General features: G+C 35.2%; 1 protein-coding gene across 1 annotated transcript in view; it reads left to right on the forward strand.

Moving 5' to 3' along the window:
* Positions 1 to 5405: 5405 nt before the first annotated feature.
* The window catches only part of LOC108775617 (ADAM metallopeptidase with thrombospondin type 1 motif A), a 51151-nt gene continuing 33390 nt past the window's right edge, over positions 5406 to 23166 (forward strand). The window contains exons 1-4 of the mRNA XM_018542033.1: positions 5406 to 5661; positions 17971 to 18102; positions 18506 to 18666; positions 18904 to 19029. Of these exons, the coding sequence (XP_018397535.1) occupies positions 5406 to 5661; positions 17971 to 18102; positions 18506 to 18666; positions 18904 to 19029 (675 nt within the window). The remainder of the gene's footprint in view (positions 5662 to 17970; positions 18103 to 18505; positions 18667 to 18903; positions 19030 to 23166) is intronic.

Below are 23166 nucleotides of genomic sequence, written 5' to 3' on the forward strand. Positions count from 1 at the left end.
TATATATATATATATATATATAACGCGCGTTCCCGCTAGATTGTATTCTGCGGGAAGATGGTAGCCGCGGAGAAGTGAGCAACGTGAATTATACGACGGCGAGATCGTTGTCCGTAGCCGGTGCGTCGGTCGACGACGGCGGGAAGGCGCGGGAGAGAAGCGACGGGGGTAGGGGGTGGCGGAGGTCGCGAGGCCTCGGGCGGCCCGGCGCGCACACTTCAGTTCGGTTCGGTGTTCAGTTCAGTCAGTGCGAGCGCTCGAGCGGTTCAGATCGGTCGCGTCGTTCCGCACGCTCGTAACCGATCGCCCGGCGTCGCGTGGAGCCGACCGACAACGCTCCGGATCGTCTCGCACCGCGCCGCCGGAGAGGATCGCCCCCAACCGAACGATCGATCGATCGATCAATCCGACGATTTGTGTCTGTCGCTGATCCAACGGATTCGCTCCACCAGTCGGGCGCGCGCACGCACGCGGCATCCCAGCGGCATACTTCAGTTCGCGTTCCGGAGCGGTCTGCGATCTGTTGCGGGTGGTAAGTATATATCTCACGCGATTCACAATTATTCTCATTGCCGAGGAACACGTGGCGCGATTATCTCGCGCGTCTCGTGTCGCGTCAAGGTGTATCCGCCTCCCGCGAAAATGAGTTTAGCGCCGGCACCGCGCGAGACACGTTACGCAATATTTAAATTCGTATTTTTAGGCTTATAGGAACCGCGATGCGCGCGCGCTCGCCCGCCAGTGACACATACGCTCGTCTGATCAGCGCGCTCTTGTTCAGAAGATTACGTCTCGTGAGACGCGGATCGCGGAAATATATCTGGATCTGCTTTCCTGTGAGGATCTAGGATCGATCGATTTTTAAAAGGACGTAGCGGGGGAGAAGTGGAATTTCTCACCGACTCCCCGCGTGAAAATCGCGGCGTTCAAAACCGCGGTGTCCTCTGCGATCGCTTCCTCGCTGGGATCCTCCTTACTTCGGGGCTTACTAGTACACCGGGACGTCTACTTCGAAAGTGGAGTTATCGGTAAGCCGTGCGGCTGCTATTTGCATTAAACCAAGATTTCGAGTCAACGCTCGTAGCGATACGTGACAAGGCAGGTGGTAACATGTGTACTGCCAGTGTAAATTTAAACACGGGTTTAAAATCAGCCGGTGTACGTGCACGCATTTTTCTACGTGTGCGTGTGCGCACAAGTTGAAAATGCACACTACCGGTTTCCATCTAGTTTGCCCTCCCCTCGCCGCGCCCGGTCTTGTCTGCGGGCGCCCGATGTTAAGCCTGATTCACGCAGCCGCCGGCAGGAACGTTATACAATGTGATTTATGGGCTTAGAGATAGCTCTGCTAACAGTCACCGATATACGGATCGACGTACCGATGACAGACAGGTCGGAGGAAATCGGTATCGTCGGGTTCCAATTCATGCGTCAGCAGCCCGCTCAATCGCCGCTCAAATTGACTGCTCCGAAAAATAAAAGATACAACCAATGCGGAATTCATCCTCTTAGGTACAGTCAATTTTCTGATTGCCATTATTACTTTCCTGAGTGAAGATATCGTTCATTAACAATAGCTGCCTTTTTCGTATAGATCATGGAGAGTGGTAATGATTCGGAATTTCCAAAGTATTTCGGAATAATTTTCATTGCTCCACGATTGACATTTACGTTCTTTCTTGCAAAACGCAGGGGATGCTCATAAACAGGGGGGGGCTGTAGCCCCAGGCCCCACGGAAATAGGGGTCCCCGTTACATTAAGAAAAAAATTTCAATTTTTTGATTAAAATTAAAATTAAAATCATTCGAAATTATTTTTGATATCTTAAAAAAAATTAATTTTTATTCCCTTAATATATCTATAGTAATCTTTATGATTCAATTTTAATGTTTATTGTTTTGGATTAAATAATCTATATTTAATCCGAAACAATAAACATTAAAATTGAATCATAAAGATTACTATATATTAAGGGAATAAAAATTAATTTTTTTTAAGATATCAAAAATAATTTCGAATGATTTTAATTTTAATTTTAATCAAAAAATTGAAATTTTTTATACTGCTTCTAATTATACTGTTTTACGTGTAGATGTAATCATCTTTTTTAAAAAGATTGAAAAGATGGGCCCCCTAAGTTAAATAGCCCCGGGTCCTTCAAGTCTTTAAACCGGGCCTGCTCATAAATCCTATAATGTTTACTTACATAAAGGACTTTCATAAATTATAGAGAAAACTATAGAACGAATACTCCAAAATACATATTCGTAGTTTCGCTTTGCGATCCACATTCGTACATTTCGTTACACCGCGCGATTTTTATAAATAATACAGATTATTGTGGTGCGGGATTCTTCAAAATATCTTAAAACTTCGTTTCGTGGTTTTTTTTTATTTATCTGCACATTTCCTTGCACAGTGCAAGGAATTCTTATAAATCATAGAGAAAACTATGGAGTTAGACATTCCAAAATATCTTGAAACCTTACTTCACGACTCGCATTCGCGCATTTCCTTGCACAACGTGAGAGATTCTTATAAATCACGGAGAAAACGGTGAGGTTGGACACTCCAAAATATCTCGAAATCTCATTTTACGATCCATATTTGCATATTTTCTTGCTCAACGCGAGGAATTCTCGTAAATCATAGAAGAAACTGTGAAGTTGAGCACTCCAAAATATTCGATACTTCGCTTCGCGGTTCGTATTTCCTTGGGTATACCGACAAAGGATTCTCTTTCGTTCTTTCTGTGCAGTTACTGCGTAATGCTTTGTGACATTTTGTTCCTTTTTCTTGTGAATTTATTACTTTTTCCCCCGAGGCAATAATAGTTGTTAAATTAAAATCCCTCGACTACCGTGTTTAATATTAAATTCATCGACGCGCTATCAATGTAGATCTACCGAACAGATAGCGTCAATAAACGAGCAATTTGTTCCTCCGATGCCGATTCATTTTTGTCGGCGGTTGTGTGGCATGAATCAAGTATTATATGATGAAGCTTTGATAAGGAACGCGACGGAGTGTACGATGTTGATTTTATATTCCGCAGCATTACAAGGCGGCGGCGTGACGCTCATCATCAATCTTTTAATCAAAGTATTTGTTTCTGAAATGGAGTTTCGGCACGACGAGACGATAACGTAATTTAGGTCCACTCTTTCACCCACGTTGTTAATCATTAATTGCAGCGAAGCCAGGAATTATTTCGCGAAGTACCCTTCTCCTTTGTTCAACGGAAACGATCTTTTGTCTTGATCATTGCATCAATAAATAACCTACACGTTTTGTCCGAAGGACAATATCTATACGATATCTCGTGCTGTGTGGGAATGTTTAAAAAAAAATATATTGTCAATTTGCAAGACTTATTCGCAACTTTAATGAGAAATTTCTTGACGAACTTGAATATATATTTTTCTTAAAAAATATTAAGGAGCTACTAGTTTTTATAAGATATAAATTTTTTGCGAATCAAACTTTGGAAAGAATCAACATCATTCAGTTAATTTCAATCAGACTTTATACGTTATATATATTTTATGGATTTTTCCAATGCTATATTGACAAGGTAAATGCGGATTTTGCGAATGTAAAAAAACACTTTTTTACATTCATCACAAGATGTTTTTATTCCTTTAAGGTTCGTTTTCATCAATGTAGTTTGCCTCTCTTTAATCTGATTGTAAGTTCAACTTACTTTTCATCTTTTTCTCAAAATAAGAAAGATACGAAGAATATGTTTAATCGAGATTAAAATTAATTTACATTGACAGAAATGGATACAAGTAATAACTGTGCGAAAACACATATCACGACAATATCCTCTTATGTTAGATATTATCGTGTACTTAAATACACATATTAAATGTTAATGTATTCAATATCGCCAATCAGATGTCTTTGATCGATGGAGAAAGTCGTGGAAATACTGTATACTATGCTCGTCTAAGCGAGAGAGCGGGATGGTGGATTGCGTGAAATTTCGAGACATCGATCGTCCAACCGATTGATCAAACTCAGTGCATGCGATATGCGACGAGAATAGTTTGACCCAGACCTTAAGAGATTTCCGAGGTCGGCAGCCGCTTGCCGAGCAGCTTTTATATTTCAATCGTTCCTGGCCTTGATGACGCGGCGTGGATTTAAGCTTCTCCTTCCGAAACCTGGACGAACCTCTAAGAATATCGTCTCGCTAAGAAAGTCGGAGAGTAAAAAGCTATATTTATATTTTCTCTCGCCTCAGCCTTGACGAAACGTCGCGGTGGAGATTTAAGCTCCGAAATCTTGACAGGAAGCATTATCCCTGAAGGAAAGACAGAAAATAAATACGAGACAAGGCTGTGGCGTCGATTTAATCTCTAGCTGACGAAGAATCGTTTGTTTGGTTTCAGGAAAGCGTTGCTCAGCACACAGCTCGAAAGAGAAGATTGAACCGTACATCAGCGCGTATAAACTCTCCAATCCAATCACGTGCTCCTAAAGTTCGCACCCCACGTGAAAACCGAGGGTTTCGATCGCCTCAGTTCTCGTTGTCGTCATCGTCGATCATCGACCCCATTACGCATCCTTTCGTCGCTTCAATTCAGAAATGCATCTCGGGGGATCGTCGAGAGAAGGAGTGCGACGAAGTTGGCGCGATAGACGTAAGCTTCCGGTGGTGTGAAGCGCGAGATTCTCGAGGAGGCAATCTGTTGGACCTTTAGCTCAAACTAAACAGTGGTACTTTGACCTTAGTAGGTCGGAAATTTATAAGGCGAAGACAGAAGGGGAAGGAGGAGAAGAAGAAGAAGAAGAAGAAGAAGCGCGAGACAAAGCAGGAGGAACGACCTTGTCGGATGCTGGACTAGAAAGCTGAGCTATGATATGCGCTCCTAAGCATACAATCGGCGCGATGCGTTTCCATTCTTCCAGCCGACCACTCTCCGAGTAACCAACACGATACGCACAAGCAGGTAGAAGCGGTATGGTCGAGGTCCTTCGAGAGAGATAAGACTAGGACGCGGGACGAGATCCGCGCGTTCTTTAATGGACGTTGCGCCGATCCTCGTTGCATTCTGCTGGTGAGTCGTTCGTGAGGAAAACAAGATTCGAGAGGAGGCAGAGGGACCTTGAGATCTCCGCCGGTTGCGGAGGGTTTTATGGATACGCGAAGGTACCGGAGGCTCTCTCTTGGCTCTCGAATACTTCGGAGTATCCGCGATAATCGTCGTCCAATGACGCGCTCGGGATGATCGATTGACGCGTGGTGAGATCGATGCCAGATCGGTTTCTCGGTGATATATACTTCTTATATATATATACCGAGTACACTAGTGATCGCTTTCGAATAGCGTGAGAAAACGCTGAACACGTTTAGAACGGACGAATAGATGCGCGTGCACCAATGGGAATCGCAGAGATGTCGCGAATTTCAAATCGCGTTGCCACAATTGGCGCGATTCTCGTCATCGTTTTGCTCGTGATACTTCTAGTAATCCTGTGGTCGGACGTGCGAAATGTAGACAAGATCGAGAGTCTCGGTCGGATACGAAAGAATTCGACGATCGATCCTATAGTCAATAAAACGAGGAAGAAGCAGATCGGCGGTCTGCACATCGCCACGACGGATCTGGTTACGACGTTCGAGTCTATCGAGCAGAATCTCACGAACGAGGGTAAGTCTCTCTCTATTCGCCTATTCACTTTATTAGAGGCCCTGTAACAGAGTCTGGTAATGAGTGATTTTGTCATAATTCTATTCGAGAGAAAATATATATTTATATATATATATTTCATTTCAACTTCTATCTCATCCAGATAGATGACATTATTTGATATGAAAATGATGTGGAAGATGTTATTTTGACATCAAAATGACATCAGCTTGTTGCCTGGGTAATTTATAATTTTATAATTAAGATTTATTTAATTAATTGTAAGATTCTAAAATGAAACAGTATAGAGCCCTTCTTATACCCTTATAGAGCCGCGTTTGTTCCTTGCAGCTGCGTTTGTTCCTTCGTACGTATATAGACTTTCTATTTATCTGTAGCTTTTCCTGCATTCTCAGTATCGTTCATTGTGAGAGGAGAATTCTGTAATTTATATTAAGAATACTTCTCTCGAGTTTAACTTCAGGAATGACGGCCTGAGATGCTTAGATTTTATTAGATTTTAATTATTGATAAATTGAGAGATAATAGTGTGTTTATTTTTATAAGCTTAAGTATGTTACTGCATTAATCCTAAGTCTAATGTTTTTAAAAAATGAGACATATACATATTATCGCGAATACAAAAATGAAATCAAAATATAAAAATAGGCGAATTATAATGGCAAATCTAATATCGGATCTAGAAAATAAAATATCTAATTGTATATTATAAAATCAGTTATTATGTGATTTTGCAAGAAACTTAGTTAAAAGAAATATTGCGTAAAAATAAAAGGTATTATGTTATGTTTCACAATATATTACTAAATAATATTAATTAATATTTTATTATTAATAAAATTAGGTATTTGTTGACAACAATATTTATACTGGTAAAAATGATGAAACATTTAAAAATTTTCCTTTCATCTACATGTAAGCATCAATTTAATTTAGAATTTCTTTATCAATATATAGTTATTTTTTTGAACAAATATAAAATAAAAATTACGTTTGTTTATATACATTAATATGTAACAAATAATTTTTTTTAAAACAAATCTTTGTTTAATTTGTATGTAGTTAAATATTTATCAAAAATATGATTATTTTAAAGCTATTAGTCTGATATATATATATATATATATATATATATATCATATATGTATGTAATATGAGATCTTAAAGGGTTAGTCGGCAAAGATTTTTTCTTCCGTGCAAAAATACGTTGAATCGTTAAAACTCTAATAAGCTATGATAAGGTGTTGTATCAATATTCAGCCGCCTTGAGAAGTCTTGGAACTTGGATGCTTTCGATATTCTTGATGCGTATAATAGAATGTGTGCCGTGCATTATATTACGTGTAAGTACATAGACGCAAGTGTATATAAAATTGCACATATAATGCCAACATCCGTGTTTTATACAGAGACGTCCATCTCGTTACACATGCTTTGCCAGCTCAGCCTCCGCGTTTTCCGTGCATCCTTCTTTCGCACAACTTGCGTGATGCTTTATGCAAAAATAATTATTCGCACGAAAGGTACAAAGTCTATAAGAAATTTTTAATAACTTACATAATTGTCTTTAATAATTAACTTACTCTTTCCTGCAATTAATGATATATTTTTTTTTCTAAAAAGATACATTTTTATTCGCACGTATGAAGCTTTTTTCAGTCTCTCTATAAAATCTTTACTAAATGTAAGAAAAAAGTTATATATGTATGTAATTGACTTCGAAAATAACTATAAATTATAATTATTATTGTCATAAAAATGGTTGCAATTACTGTAATTTATATTCATTTAGGCTAACTATATTTTCGATGCAGCTATGTATATATTTGTTGATAAAACAATACATGTAGTAGCATTGTTATTAACATTATAGCAGTAATAATCATAAAAAATAAAACTCCTAATTATTTTACCGTGCAATTATAGTACAAGTATCAAATACTTTTCTTTCAATGTTAGCTAATTAGAATTCTGGCTGAAAATGAGCAAATTAAAGTTTTTTGTTTGAATCGGTTATAATCGAAATTGAAATAATCAGAATTTTGGCTGATCAGAAGAGATTCTCTTCGGAATTGTAATTAGAATTTTCCGGCATGTCATATTTAATCAAACATTCTTCTTAGTGTAATATCGTATGGATACAAGGCTTCCGAGGAGTGTCCGAGAAATTCAAGTATCTTTTTCGGCTGTTACGAAATCCTATCCTCCTCCTCCGTTCCCAAGCGAACGTTCTGAGAAGCGATATCGTTGTAATGAGGTAGATACGTTTTCGCGAATTTGCCGGCAAGCTCGTTCATTAAAACGCATACAACGCATAATCGCGACTGCCTCGTGTGACATCGCGTGCGCGCGCGCGTTGATAAGACATATTCTTCACATGGCCACGTTGGCATCGTGACACAAAACATCGCGCCTACACGAGCGTAGGATAGACATTCGTACGATACAAATACATGCAGCTCGCAGAAGGGATAGAAACGTGGAGAGGAACGTTGATGTAACTAAAAGTGCAGGCCGCGTTCGAGTGGCGAACGCCACTAAAAGTGCGTACGTTGTGAAGACTCGTATTTCTGCCAGGGTCAGCAGACGCGGGTATCACGCGTTCAACTAAGCACAATGTCGTCCTCATGAAGCATCTTTTTACCGCATTCGCATTCAAACACCTTTTCGAGCTCCTCGTCGACGAGTTCGGCTTGTACGCGCGGAACGAAACAAATTTACGAGGTCTAGATGCGATGCATTGAATCTTTTCTCTCAATGTAGTATGAATATTTATAGAGACGGAATGTAAATTTAATAATCAGTTCTGTGTCTTTCAAACTTTAAAGACAATCTAGTTTTAAAAGTAAAGATTAAAAAAAATAATATACTGATTTAAAAGTCTTACGAAGATAATCTGAAAAAAATGATTAAATCTTAATTCTTTGAATAGTTCTATAAGTAAACATTTATTTACAATAAATAAATATTCACTTAATAACAAAAATGATGCTTAAATCAAACTAACGGTTTTTGTATCAAATAAAAATATTTACTTAGAACTATTCAAACAAATATTTATTAAAACTTAGTATTCTTTTTTATTGTAACAAAAGTCTTTGTGATTATAATTGCATGGTAAAATAATTATATAAGTTACGAGCTCTATTTGTATATAACTATTATAGCTGTAATATCAATATTAATAGGTACTTAATTATAATTTCAGTTTTACAAAAAAATAGCATCGGAAATGATTAGAAATTATAGTTAAATTATGATAATTGCAACCGTTTTTTTTTCTTAGTGTATAATTAAATCTTCATAAATCTTCATAAACGGAATGTAAATTTAATAATCTGTTCTGTGATTTTCAGATCTTATAAAAAAATTTTATAATTTAGTTCTGAAAATAAAGATTCGAGAAAGAAATAGTTAGTGGGATTTAAAAGTTTTATGATAAGTAGATGAATTTTTTTCGAACATTTTTATTAAAAATTTAATATTGTGTATCATTAATTGATTTAATATCTTATGAATCGCTGACATTGTCTATACCTAATATCTATTTACAAATTATGTTGTTGACATCTTCACGAAACGCTATCAAAGTTTTTATCTTCTGCAATCGTTCGTTTGCAAAATATCAATTTTGCAATCTTTCCCTGGGGGTATACTTTAATTGTTCGCACCGTTTCCCCGAGTTCCATTACTAGTTGCTCTCTTGGACTACGCTCTAAAGTGTTGCGTGCCGTTCAAGCGAGACCTTGATTGTTAGTCCATATTAGCTAGCATGATGCAGCAACGTGCTAACGCACCGTCTCTCCGTAAATGTCCGGAGTAACGCACGAATGAAACGCACCTACGGAAATTCTTTATTAACGAGTTTGCCCAAGTCATCGTGCTATCTCGACGTAGCATTTGAATGCAACCGACGTACTTCCCAACATGTTTGTGTACAAACTTCGTTCTTGAGATCTCCCGTTCTTCCAATTTAACCTCCGACATCCAAAGACGAGCACGAATTCGTAGTAGATCCATTGATCGAAAAGAAAGAATAATCTTATCTATACACATTCCCGCATAAAAGCATCCGCTGGTTCGCCATCTGGGACGAAGGTGTTTGATGAGAGAACATCATTCTTTTAGCTCCCACGCAGTGAACATCCTTCTTTCTTAATAGGCCAGTCGGCTATTAGAAGACGACATCGATAAATTTTACGAAGACGTTGAAGAGAATTTGTTACGCTGCTTTTACGTGTCGTGTCTGAATAAGTTTGACTTAATACCACATACAAGCCTAATGAAATTCTTGAGGAAGCGCACGTATCCCGTGTGAAAGGACTTTAGATTTTTGCATAAAACATAAGACGTAAAAAATTCCTCGTATTGTCGAAGATCTTGATTGAGCAATGTGTCTTCGTGTATTTGGATTGCGTATTAACATTTAACACGCTGTGTATTTAGATACTCGGAAGCTATAAACGAAGATTAAAATAGACTGACAATTTGTTTCGACAGATGGGAGAGAATTCGTTGTTTGGTTGGATCAGCTTTAAACAGGCAGGTAGATCTACAGAGCACGTCGTATCTTTGATTGACCTAAGAACTGACTGATATTTGAAGCATCTTGGAAAGATTTACTCGGCTGCTGACGAGAGGCCGCGAATGCACAGGATGCGATATTGCTGTCAGACGTTTAAAGCCCTCGTCTGTAAACATTTTGGTTGATCCACAGAATTTGGATTGCTGTGCTTTGCCGCAGGATATATCGGTCGCATCGGTCATAATTTACGTCTGAGATTATATTTTCGAGTTAAAATAGCCAAAGCCAGCTGGTACTCCGGGATGATACGGTAACGTTCGATGGTCTTGAACCTTAACGGCATCAATGCCGCCCGCAATTTTATGCCACTTTTGCTCCGTTATCCCGCTCAATTCAATTTTCAATAGATTTTAGTTTGAACAATCTCTGTTATACACACACATCTATTGTATTATCTCTATTCAGACCAGATATAATCCTTAGCTAAGAATCTTTGTCCTGCAACATTAAAGACACTTTTAATCTTTTCATTTCGTTGTTGGCATCAGACGTGTTATAGCATTACAAAAGAAATATTTTAATTTACTGACTCAATTCTTATTATCTGCATGTTCTTTGTGACTAATGCTATTGTTATATTCATTCGCTTTATCATAAATGGTGGCTTGCAGGATTACTTTGTCAGAGTATAAACTCGGGTAAAATATGATTTTTAGAATGATTACAAAAATGTTCTATTGGTAGCAATTATTGAAAAAATGATAGCCTATGACCATAATATCTAATTTTACCGTTTATACATACAATTTTTATTTACAATTAATTAATGTGTTACCAGTTATAGCATTGCTTATATTTACTGTTTTTCCTCTTATGTCCAATTTCTTCACCTCTTGATAACTTTATCCATGAGATATTTTCTGGACAAAGGTATCCGCAATTTATCTAGAAATGAAAAAATTGACATGTTTTATTACATGTTCTTGCAGTTGTTGCACGATAGATGGATTGAAGATAGATTTCTGATAACATAGCAGTCATCATATTTTCTTTAAATTATGACAGATAGATCGAAGATAGATAGATAGATTTCTGATAATATATAATTATGATTATGTCTTCTTTAAGAAAATAAGAAATAAATCTTTTTATATTATTTTATTTTCATATGTGATTTCTTTTCTTCTCATTCTATTGTTTGATTTAAAAAATTTTTTAATTATTTTTATTTTTCTCTTTTAATTGAGAATTTGTTGTTATAATAATTGAGTTGAATGCAAAGTCAATTTTTTGTTGCTTTAAATACTTTTGAGAATCCGTGAAGAAAAAAATAAAAAAAGAGATAAATCTGTTTACGAATTGCAATATTTAATATATACTTTGAGCAAGTCTTTAAACTGATAGCCATTGACATTAACATACTTGCGATCAATCGATCGGTTGCATAATTTCTGTAGTATCTAATTTAGTTCAATAATAATACGGTGGCAAGTTATTTTTACCGTCGCTATTCAGGGTGAACTGCTATACTCCAAACTTACTTGTCAAGCTGACGTTTTGCAGTTAACTCTGCGAAGTGAGATATAATTTACTGCCTTCTTGAAACGTGTTTGCATTAAAAGTTATTAACATGATTCGCTGAGATTATGTTTGTCGATGAAACTAGGTACAACAAGTTACAACTTACTTGCGTAAGAGCAGTACGTTTCTAACTTAAAGCCAGTTTCTAGTTTGAATCCAGAAAAGACTTTTCTCTTATTCCTTTCGAATATCTTTTTTTTTACATTACTTCAAAAGGAAATACGTAGTTAATGAAATCCGAAGATTTTATTCTTAGGCCCGATTTTTCATTATCTGGTTAACTTGTGGTTAAGCTTAACCTGATGTTTTATCCAATGGGCTTCATCTATGGTGATGTCAAAAGCTCATTGGATGAAACATCAGGTTAAGCTTAACCACAAGTTAACCAGATAATGAAAAATCGGGCCTTAGTTAGCCGATATATCGTATGATTGAACATTCTATTCGAGCTTTTGAGAATTCTTACAATTGTTATTTTAATTGAAAAAATACGATATTTATGGTAGCGATTATTTACAGTCTTTCATCTCTTTCGGCCGAATGACTTATGTCTCCCGCGTGTTTCCATGTTCGTGTTTTGATATAGTAATTAAATAGCAACGCACGCAGGACACTACAGACATTCTTTCTCTCATGAACAGTGTCCGCCTTGTGGCACGGCAGAGGAAGGCAAATGAGTGTCACTCGGTATGGTCAAGACGGTCGAACCGTAAACGTTTACGCGAGAGGAGCAGTCTGGCAAAAATGAGAATGGATCTTTTGTATGGGGGAAACAATGTTATCCAAACGTCACAGTTCAATGACATTCAGAGATTTCACTATAGGTCGGTTCACGGAACGAAGATAATTTTCTCTGACAACGATAACTTTTTTAAATCTTACGATCTTTTGGCAGTATATAGTAATGCCTTAATTTTAAACAGAATTGTAAGGCTCGTAACATGTTCTCGTATAAGACTCAAGAATTTTTAAGTGCTTATACCTTTATACAATATATTTACAGACAGCTTCTTACTAGCCTCAATATTTACAAGAAATCGTAGATATTTATTAACAATCGTACGTCTTGTGCATAAAAAATTAGAATAGTAGTCCTAAGTTTCTATATAAGTTTTATGAAAACAAAATTACGAATCTTACGATTCTGCTTAGATTTGACCCATAAATCTGATAACCTCATGCATTAATTAAACGGTTATTCTACTTTTAAATATGTGCGTTTAAATATACTATATATGTGCGAGAACATATTAGAAATATTGATAGAAAAGAAAGTTTTGCGTTTTGAATCAAAAACTTATTTTTTTATTTATTAGTATTAGAATAAAAAAAGAGAGTGTTTCGAGCAAGGCGTCAAACTGCTTTGCGGAATGTGTGCTGTGAGTGATTAATTTAGTTTTTGTTTTCTCTTCTTGTCGACGTAATCGCAAAGATATGATTACGCGCGTGTAACATTGCAATTTAGTACTCATTATTAATATCGTGTTACTATGTCGATATACCAGCCAACTCTGCTATTTATGATAGAACTCTATTATCGTGCAACTTTCAATTGAACAATCAACGAGGATTGTCGCAGTTATTACTAAGATAATTACAAAAAAAGATGAAGTATCGTTCTGCTGGAAAAGAGTATTTGTATTTTTGACGCATGCAAAAGAATATTGTTCCAAGGATTCTTTGTTTTATCCCTCAAGAATCTTCGCTCGAAGGTTTTTAAAGAATGAATTCTGAATTGTCAGTTTTATTAAGAATATATAATAGAATAGAATATTTCACTGAAATTTAAATAATGATTGATTTTTTGTTGTAGATGTAATTATCGCGTATTTATTTTTTTGCGATAATGCATATGTTTCATACAACGTTCTTGTGTCACGCGAAATTATTGCGAAAAATTATACGATGTAATCTTAACTCTACTTAAAATGTAGAAATATTTATGGCTTACTTGTATGTCTCGCAAAGAAATGGAACGGAAACGGTTATTGTTACCATTAGCAGAGGGAAGGGGTTTCTTTTGCGAATTTTAGGGCGCAAAACAAACGTGTCGTTTTCGAAAAGGGGTAGCCCACGTCCGGCACGTTTCCGTTGGTATTTTCAGGAATATTACACTTTATAGATGAATATTACGCCAGGGAAGTTGAAACGAATAATTACTATTACTCCTTGCGACTTGAACAAACAATCCCACGTGTGTAGCAACGAAATGCATTGGTGCGACGTGACGAAAATGTAAACATCGCAACGCATTTGGTGACGTATATTTCAAGTTGCTATATAACATATCACGTGTTTTTAAGCTTCCTTGACGTATTCAGACTATTTTCTGTTTTAGACCACTACTTCTTGGTGAACAATTTCTTTAGAATTCTTCATTTAAAGTATTTTTTCAAAAATTTTTATAAATTTAAATATGAAAAGTTCTTAAAAGCTTGAGATTTCAAGAACTGTTTTCACCAGGCTTTTGTATCGCAAATGTCACAGCATTTCTTAGATTTTTACGCATTAAAGTAGCATTACATTTGCGTCTTCTTTTCCTTCTCATTGTAGGACTTTATCCTGTGTTTAAAGGAAAACCTTAATGTTCTTTGAGCAACATCTTGTTTTTATGAGCAGATTATTATTTTAGCGCTTTTTTTGTAAACATACTTTTAAAAATCATTAAAAATCAGTATAGTCAGTGATGACAGTAATTCGAAATTAACATTCGATGCATGTTGCATATTTTACAAAATTTGAAAAATAATTAAGTTAAGATTATTCCAGACATTGAGAAAAAAATGTACCAAATATTTGTTTCAGTATATTAACTTTTTATTTACGGTAAATAAATATTTACTAAATGAAAAGAAATGATAGTTAAATCAAATATTGTAATGATTTTTGTATTAATTAAATAATATGTTTACACACGTTTTTTTTTTTTTTTTAGTAAACATTTTTCTTACAGCTGTATATTACAATATTTAGTAAATATACTTATAGCTAAAATATATTATAGCTATATATGTATAGTATTATTCAAACAAATATTTATTAAAATTTAGTACATTTTTCTCTCAGTGCATTACATAAATCTATCAAATTATTATTCCTTTTTATTACATAAATATATGTAAAAATTTGAGTTTGTTATTATTTGTCACACTCAGTTTGATCTGTATACTTCTGCAAAGATGAAGAAAGAAATACCTCTTATCGTCAAATTCAATCATATACGCGATTAGTAATGAGATAAGTAATTGCATTGGATTTTTAACGAGAGAGACTCGATTCAGAACATCCGCGGATCAAAGTGCGATTGATCTAAGACCATTTATATCCATTTAGTATCTAAACGTGACGTTGATTCGTCAAGTCCCCGTTTAATGTTGAAGACCTATTCAAACGGACTTGCATAACTCATGGAAAACCGATCGCATCTAATATACAGAAGACAAGCTCGTTCTCCTGCCGTCTCATTACGTTAAACGCGTCATAATGATAGACACACGTGAATGATCTCGTTGTGCGTGCACGTACCCTGACGCGGCTATGCAAATCCGCCTGCGTATAAGATCTTAACGCATTCGCGCCGAGTACGCTGACAACAAACGAACAGATAACTACGCAGTCAACGGTGTTCTCCGCACCGGCCTAAGATCTCTATACTTGGCTCTTACCAGATCGTCTCGCCTTCCCATTTGAATATCCGCGTAACGTCCTGGGGATTGTGCAACACTCGACGTTGCACTCTCGACTAGCGTCGCCCACGTGTCGTTCGCGACCACGTTTTGCAACCGGGCTTGATCTAACCTGGCGCGCGACACGGTGTCTCCCTTTGTCTCGTAATCTTTCACGGTGCCATGCACGCAGCTGCATAGCGTTGAAATGTTCCTTTTCACGAGACCACACACAGAAAAATGTCGTTTTATCCTGTTATAACATGCGAATTTGGTTGGACGCACATTGGTGTACCATATATATATTAAAGTTGTATTGTATTGTAGTAATTTTATCTCAATGTAATAAGAGTAAGCTAGAAATATTTTGTATTCTCATATTTTATCTAATAGTACAATAAGTGTATTGAAGATTTATGCTTAAATTCTAAGTAGAATCGTGAGAAGAACTTTTAAATGCTTGTACCTTTATACAATATTTTTACAGACAGTTTTTGACTAATTATAAGATTTACAAAAAATCATAGATATTTATTAATAATCGTACGTCTTACGGTACATAAAATTAGAATAAATACTTATAGTCACAAATTTTTATTAGTTTTATACGACATTAAGTTATGAATCTTGCAATTCTGCTTACAGGAAATGATCTAAATCTGTTTTTACACGGAAAGAACAATTTTGCTGAAGTATTTAAAAATTATTTGGATGGTCCAATAAATTTTCAGGTTTATATCTAGCTTTTAGATACTTTAATAAAACTTCTTTTCATGTATATTAAATATACATTTTTATGTCAATCCATATACGACAGTTCTAGTGTGTACCAATGCTCTCTAAGTACGTCTAATTGAATTCGTTAGTGCATGATTGCTCAGTTTACTGTTTTTTCAAATAACGATTATCTTTAACAAAGAATATTTTCTTGATACATAATAGTCTAAAAATATACTTATTACATATAAAATTTTGTTTAAAAAGTGACTTTATGTAATAAATAAATCGAATTTGTTTTAATTTAGGCCTTGTTCTGTCTTCGCTGACTGATAGTGAATATCCAAGCACGATCTAATAATTTTGACTGAAATGTTAAACTTATTAGAATTCAAAATATATTTTGAATTTTGATGCTTGTGAAGTACTTATAATAGATTTGGGAATATAATACAACTTTTAAAACACTTGAAACAAGATAATTAATATTTAAATACAGTACATACTTCTTTGTATATGCACGTCTCTTGGTATTTCATTTGAGAAGAGATAAAAAAAGAAAACCTCTCTCGGCGAGTACGCTCTACGGGGTAGCACGTGTATACGCAGCAAGACCGTAAATTCGGTTTGTATGGCATTCACGTTTATCTCATGACCCGTGATTCAGACCTGACATTCGATACGTCTCGCAAAAACTGTCGTGCGTAATTATAGAACCCGTGTGCGTGGTGCTATGTGTTTCTCCAGACGCCGCACTACGCCGAGAGGCCGAAGTTATAGGTAGAACCCGATATAATTAGGCGCGGCGGCGATTTCGCGCGTTCGTTGCGTTTATTCCGCGAAACATTTCCTCAAGGTCCCACTGTATTCCACGATCCGCCGTTAAGTCTAAATTAGTAGACGTCTAGTCGTTCCTGCGAGTATAATAAATTCCCGATATGTGATAACATAAAGAAACGCAAATCGCTCGACCGGACTGCATCGATGAGGTACTCGCCAAGAACATCATTATGGAACGTGCAATGCTGGCTGATCATTATTACGCGCAATTACCCTGTTTATACCGATAGATTGACTCCTTCAGCCGGTTAGTAATTAGTGTCAGTCAACATTTGTGCGTATAAAGTTGTTTTATCTTTCGATGAGTCATATTAATGTTTGTTACTTGAAGAAAAAGATCCGATCGATAATAAAATTTTAACTAACCTCTAGTGGTTAAATTACATCTTTTCAAGATCTATTTTAAGAGAAGAACTAAGAGATACGGAAAATGACTCGAATAAATCGACGGTCCTTTCTGTAAGTTGTAGGAGACTTGAGTAATTTTTGTGAAATTGTCATAAATGATAATCAACATGAATTTTTGAAGTCCTGTTTAAATTATTTAAATTATTGTGAAAATATATAATATACAGATTAGTAATTAATAAAAATTAAATAAAATAATGAAACACCATATGATAACCATGAATTCGTTAAAATATTAAATTTTTTTATTAATGTACAGTTCTTGTAAGAAATTCGATTGTTTTTATTTTAATTTAAAAATCATCAAGTATCTTGATAAATATCTGTATATATTATAGAAACATTTTCTATGCATGAGTATATGAATTCGATTAAACTAAATTGACAATTTAATTTGAAATAAATTTAGGACATAAATATATGTATAATTTTTATAATTTACATTAATATTTTTTAAATATTTATTTTTTTTTCTTTCTTTCGTTTTATGAAATTCTTATTGAACAAATAATATAAATTTAAAAATAATGTGAGAAAATTGCGCGAACGTTAAATGATTTATTTTTATTTCAGTGCTTCCTGAGAGAATACAAAAAACGAAGGAATTCAATAGCACAGCGTCGATCAACGTATTACCACTTGCTAAGGGCAATCTGGAATACGTCAAACCTTTAAAAATTAGTCAAAATCAATATGAAGATCCACGTAAGTATTTAAAGTAAATAGAACATTGTTCAAATTTAAACTGTAAAAATTTCTGGTTTTAGTCAAGAGTGAAAATGTACCAATATTTAGTTCTTATTCGTTATAAGTACATTTATCTTTTTTTTCATGTCTAATAATTTTCTTGAATATGAAGATATATAAACCGAAAAATACCAAAATAATTTATTAACGTAGACGGTTATATAAATTTACAATAAATATTTAGAAAAAAAACGTATATTTGAAATTATATATAAAAGTACTAAAACATATTATTACACAAGATGTTGCGGAATTAAAAAATATATAAACCAGAAAGTTTCTAACTGTATTACTTTTTAACTGTTTCATATAATTTTTATGTAATTTATTCTAGTTGATAAAGCTTTTTTTTTGTTTTCAGCCGAGCAGTTTTCCACAGCGAAGAGACATCACAGTGGTCACTTTCGACACGCGACGGCCGAAGTCTGGGACCCTCACCCTCAATATGAATTTACCGCCTTTGGAAGACGATTTCGTTTGCGACTGGCACACGACGCCAGTTTCGTATCTCCTGACATAAAGGTGAGAAGGATCAATCAAATGACATTCCTCTCTTATATAAATGTCAAAACATTTTAAAAAGTTATGGAACATATCATTGCCTTTATCATCACGATGTATCTTTGTGTAAAAAGAGAGAAAGAGAGAGAGAGGGAGAGAGGGGTTGAAGCGAAACGAGCTGAGGCCGCAACTCTGGTGGGCCGTTTCGCTACTTAATTGACAGTCTTAATTAGCCTCTTCGCGGTGACGTTGATGCAGGTGACACACATGAGCGAGAACACGACCAGGAGGGAACATGCCGGTCATCACTTGGGCTGCTTCTACAGCGGGTCAGTCGACGGCGATCCAAGTTCAGCGGTCAGTGTTAGCCTTTGTCACGGAATGGTGAGTCAGAGATCAAGCTTCAGAAAATCGTCGTCTCCGTGATTCTTATACGCGTCGCGCACACAAGCCAGTTAATTCCGATTATGAAGATAATATATCTGCCTGGAGCTTATGTTCCCGAGAGTGAGTCGATTAGCATAAAGTCGCATTGGGACAGCTAAATATATTTTCCATCGCTTGATGAATATACTTTGAGCTATCGTTATAGCTGTCATTTTAGTTATTAGCATCGTTATTGTTTTGTTAAAAATACACGCAGACGAGTTGATTTTCGGTGAATTCCGGAAGTACTGAAAGGGTAAGAACGCCTCTCGAATCAAGCGTACATTGATCGTAAATGCCAAATACTGCACGGTTGCGTACTGATTCACCGTATTTCGTAAATATTTACGATTCTCGTGGCGTTACGCTTATACAACATGAGACTGAAAGATAGCGATATTAAAAGGGAGTATTATCCGTCGCCAAGACGGATAATACTCCCCTTTTATCCAAGTGCATTTACTTACATTAAATTGTTTTACGTCGTCGTAAAACGATGAAGAAAGTACAATATATTATTGTCGCTCGACGCAAAGTCCAAATTAAATTAAAGTTTTTATATAAAATATACTTAATCTCTTATCGGAAAAGATCATTTCTTATAAATGTCTCCGATTTTCTCTTTTCCTATAAACTCGAAATTAATTATTGCACTGAAAAAAAATTTAATAAATTTTAATAAATTAATTCAAATTAGTTTAAAAATAATACTACTGAAATACTACTACTTGTTTAAAAGTAATACTACTGAAACATTTACACTTGCAGTAAATAAATATTTATTCGAAAAAAGAAATTATATTTAAATTAAATTGTAATTTTGTGATCCAAATATATGTTTACATTTAGAAAATATTTAGTTTGCATTGATACAAATATTTATTAAAATTTAGTAATTTTTTTTAGTATGCAACTTCGACACTTTACCTAAACTTCAAAATACGAGTACTTTTTATTCTCACGTTTGATTGTCACGATCACAACGCAAGGTTCAGAGTTTATCGACCTTTTTTCTGTGAGAAGCTCGGGGTATTTCTCTTCAAAACTACTCCGCTATAAAATGTCTTGTTAAGTGGCACTTGTAGTGTATCGTTAACGATCAGCGATGTGCCAAGAATCGACGATAAATAATTTACAATAATAAATAACATATCGTCGCGTTCTTTTATTCACTTTTCCCCTAATTTATAGGCATAATAAATATGCACACGTGGCATCGGGAGAGAAACTAGAAGTCCTCGCGTTAAAACCTGTAGCTATACTTGCTTCCACTTTCCAAAGGATGGGTATATAAAGTCGCGTTGAGCTTCCGGGAGAGATCGCAAATTTTTAATTTACACTCAAACAAATAAGACGTTGCACATTGTGCAATTTTACGTAACAGAATACTTATTATTGACTGTAATAATACAAGAATTACACAACAAATTGCATCAATCTTAGGAAACATATCCAAGCAGAACAACAGATCAAATTAACGTTTAAATCAATCGAATGAAACTGATCGAAAAGCGACTATTGTAATAATTGAACATCAGATTCTTCTGCAGTTGCATATTTTTTTTTTAGAAAACAGATTGGGAAGTAAGATCAAAGTAGAACTTTGTCTTATTAAAAAAGCATTCTATTATAAAAATGCATATTTATTTGTGCATATTTGCATGTATGTGTATTTTTGTCCGATGTTGATAAAAATTTTTGTCCGATGTTGATGATGATAAAAAGTCCGATGTCTATTAATAATCATGTTGCAACTATTTTTGTGCCATGTTGATGTCATCATGACTTTTTATTCTGCTTAGGTAGTTCAACAATAAAGAGGGATGTTATAGAAACCGTCCATTTTTGCCTAAAAAGGTATAAGGGCGTCTTTTGTAAATTTTGACCCCCTGAATAAGATAAAATGATTAAAAAGTTTTTTATAGCATATTTAGAGGGTTAAAACTTTCAAAAAACATTATTTATTTTACTTACATCTTTTTAGGCAAAAATTCGACTCTTATTTTAACATCCTTTTTTATTTATCAATTGTAAAAATAAAAAAGTGGTAGAGTGAGAAAAATGTATGTTCTACGGGGGGTACATACGTGAGGATGTCTGAAAATAGTTGTGCGCAAAAAATAGGTTCAAGGTCCGCATAGACCTGCAGACATTAGCCAGCGTGTATCACGCGGATGATGGTACGCATTTTATGTGATTTGTTGGATTACATGTACCGCGCGCGCGCACACACATAAGCTGGGTGGAATCGTCTGGCTGTGCCTCTATCCGAAAGCCGATTCCGAAAGAAAAAAAGACACGACTCTCGATCGTATATCAAGCATCTCGGAATCGTCTGAGTTGCGCGACTCCGTGAGCCATTCAGCGGGAATGCGCGGTTGGTCATCCGCAACACCTACCGCGACGTTCCATGGGAACGTAGACTGCGATACGATTGAATTTTATATCAAGAGGTGTTAGAGATCGAGAGAAGAATTATTTGCGACGCTTCGTGAGCGCGATTTATTGCACGAGACGGCCCGTACATCACGGACGCGATGGTGGACGTCGCGTTTGTCGCAATATGTCCCTCGCGAATTGCGAAGCTGCGCTTTTGCGAAACATCGAGGAAATGACGGGCACCTTTATGAGCACGGAAATTCTAGTTGTCGTCCTCCAATCGATTCTTCGAAACGTATATCCCGTCGAATAAATTAATCTTCGACATCTGGGGACTGTCTGACTCGTTCATCGTCTGGGATTGTCTAAGGACTGTTTGAAATTTCTTCACCATCATGGTTATTAGTTGTGAGCTGTCGGTGGAAACCTTTGAGTGTTTTTTATCGTTCCTTACGTCAAATTCATTCTGAAACATTTTATAGTTTTTGTAAAAGATCGTTTCTTCCGATTATCTTATGCAAGCCGAATAAGAAATTCATTAAGATCCATTGGGATACATTAAGATGCGTAAAGATCCTTTGTCAAGTTTTTTAGGACGATGCGGTATATAAGATTGATTGATTATTGTGATGTTTCATTCTCGGATAAATGAGCGAAGGAAGCTATTTCGATCAAAAAGGGATTAAAACGGTTTTTAGAAGAGAAATTGTTGCACTGAAAAAAAAGAACAATGTACATTTACATGTATAATAAAATAATCTTCATCTACGTATACATACTGTATATACAATATAAATTGTATAAATCATGTTTTATGTTATCTGTGTAAATGATCTATAAGTTACCGAAGTCTATGTTCTTGTCGTTGCACTGAATTGTATTATAACTTAATCTCGCTTATATTTTTTATTTATTAAATTAAACGGTTTGATAAATTTAATTGTAAGTTTCATTTGTAGCTTTATTAAAATTTCAGTTAATGCAACCACTCTTTTTTCAGTGTAGTATAATGTATGTACATGTGGAAAGAACGATTTTACTAAAGTACCATAACTGAAAATTTTACTTATAATTGTATCAAAATTTAGTTATAGCGAATTCGATTGGATTCGTACAAGCTGTACGGATTGATATAAGAATATATGTTTAGTATAAATGTAGAAACGAATTAACTACAAAATCTTCACTTTATTACGTTGTTACGTAAAATATGCATTTTATAATTCGAAATATTTTTGCAATTTACTTATTTTATTCTTAGTCATATTTTTTTCTTAAATCAGTGTATAACAACTTTTAATATGCACCAGTGTATAATATTATATCCAACCAAATTTGCTATTAGATACAGAAACAATTTTGTTGGACTATCAAAATAAAATAATTATGTATAGATTATTTAAACTGGTAGTTAAAAAATGTCGAAACTTTCTCAGCATTGCTTATTATACTTGAGTAATTATTTTGATGGTTCAACAAAATTATTACCAGACCTCTATATCTAAATTTTTAGATACTTCAGCAAAATTATTCTCTCCGTGTGAGCGTCAGAAATTGCATTCGAGCCTTGTTGACCCTTCGTGGTCTTGCAGACCTTCTCTGTTAAGATCTTTCTCGCGATCCTATTCGAGAAACTCGGATTTTCTTCCTTGGGAAAAAAGGCTCTGCGGGAAGACTAAAATGAAATTAAAAAAATTTGCTCCTTGCTTGTTTAAC

The sequence above is a fragment of the Cyphomyrmex costatus genome, unplaced genomic scaffold (genome assembly GCF_001594065.2).
Source record: "Cyphomyrmex costatus isolate MS0001 unplaced genomic scaffold, Ccosl1.0 scaffold302, whole genome shotgun sequence".
In the NCBI taxonomy this organism is placed as follows: Eukaryota; Metazoa; Arthropoda; class Insecta; order Hymenoptera; family Formicidae; genus Cyphomyrmex; species Cyphomyrmex costatus.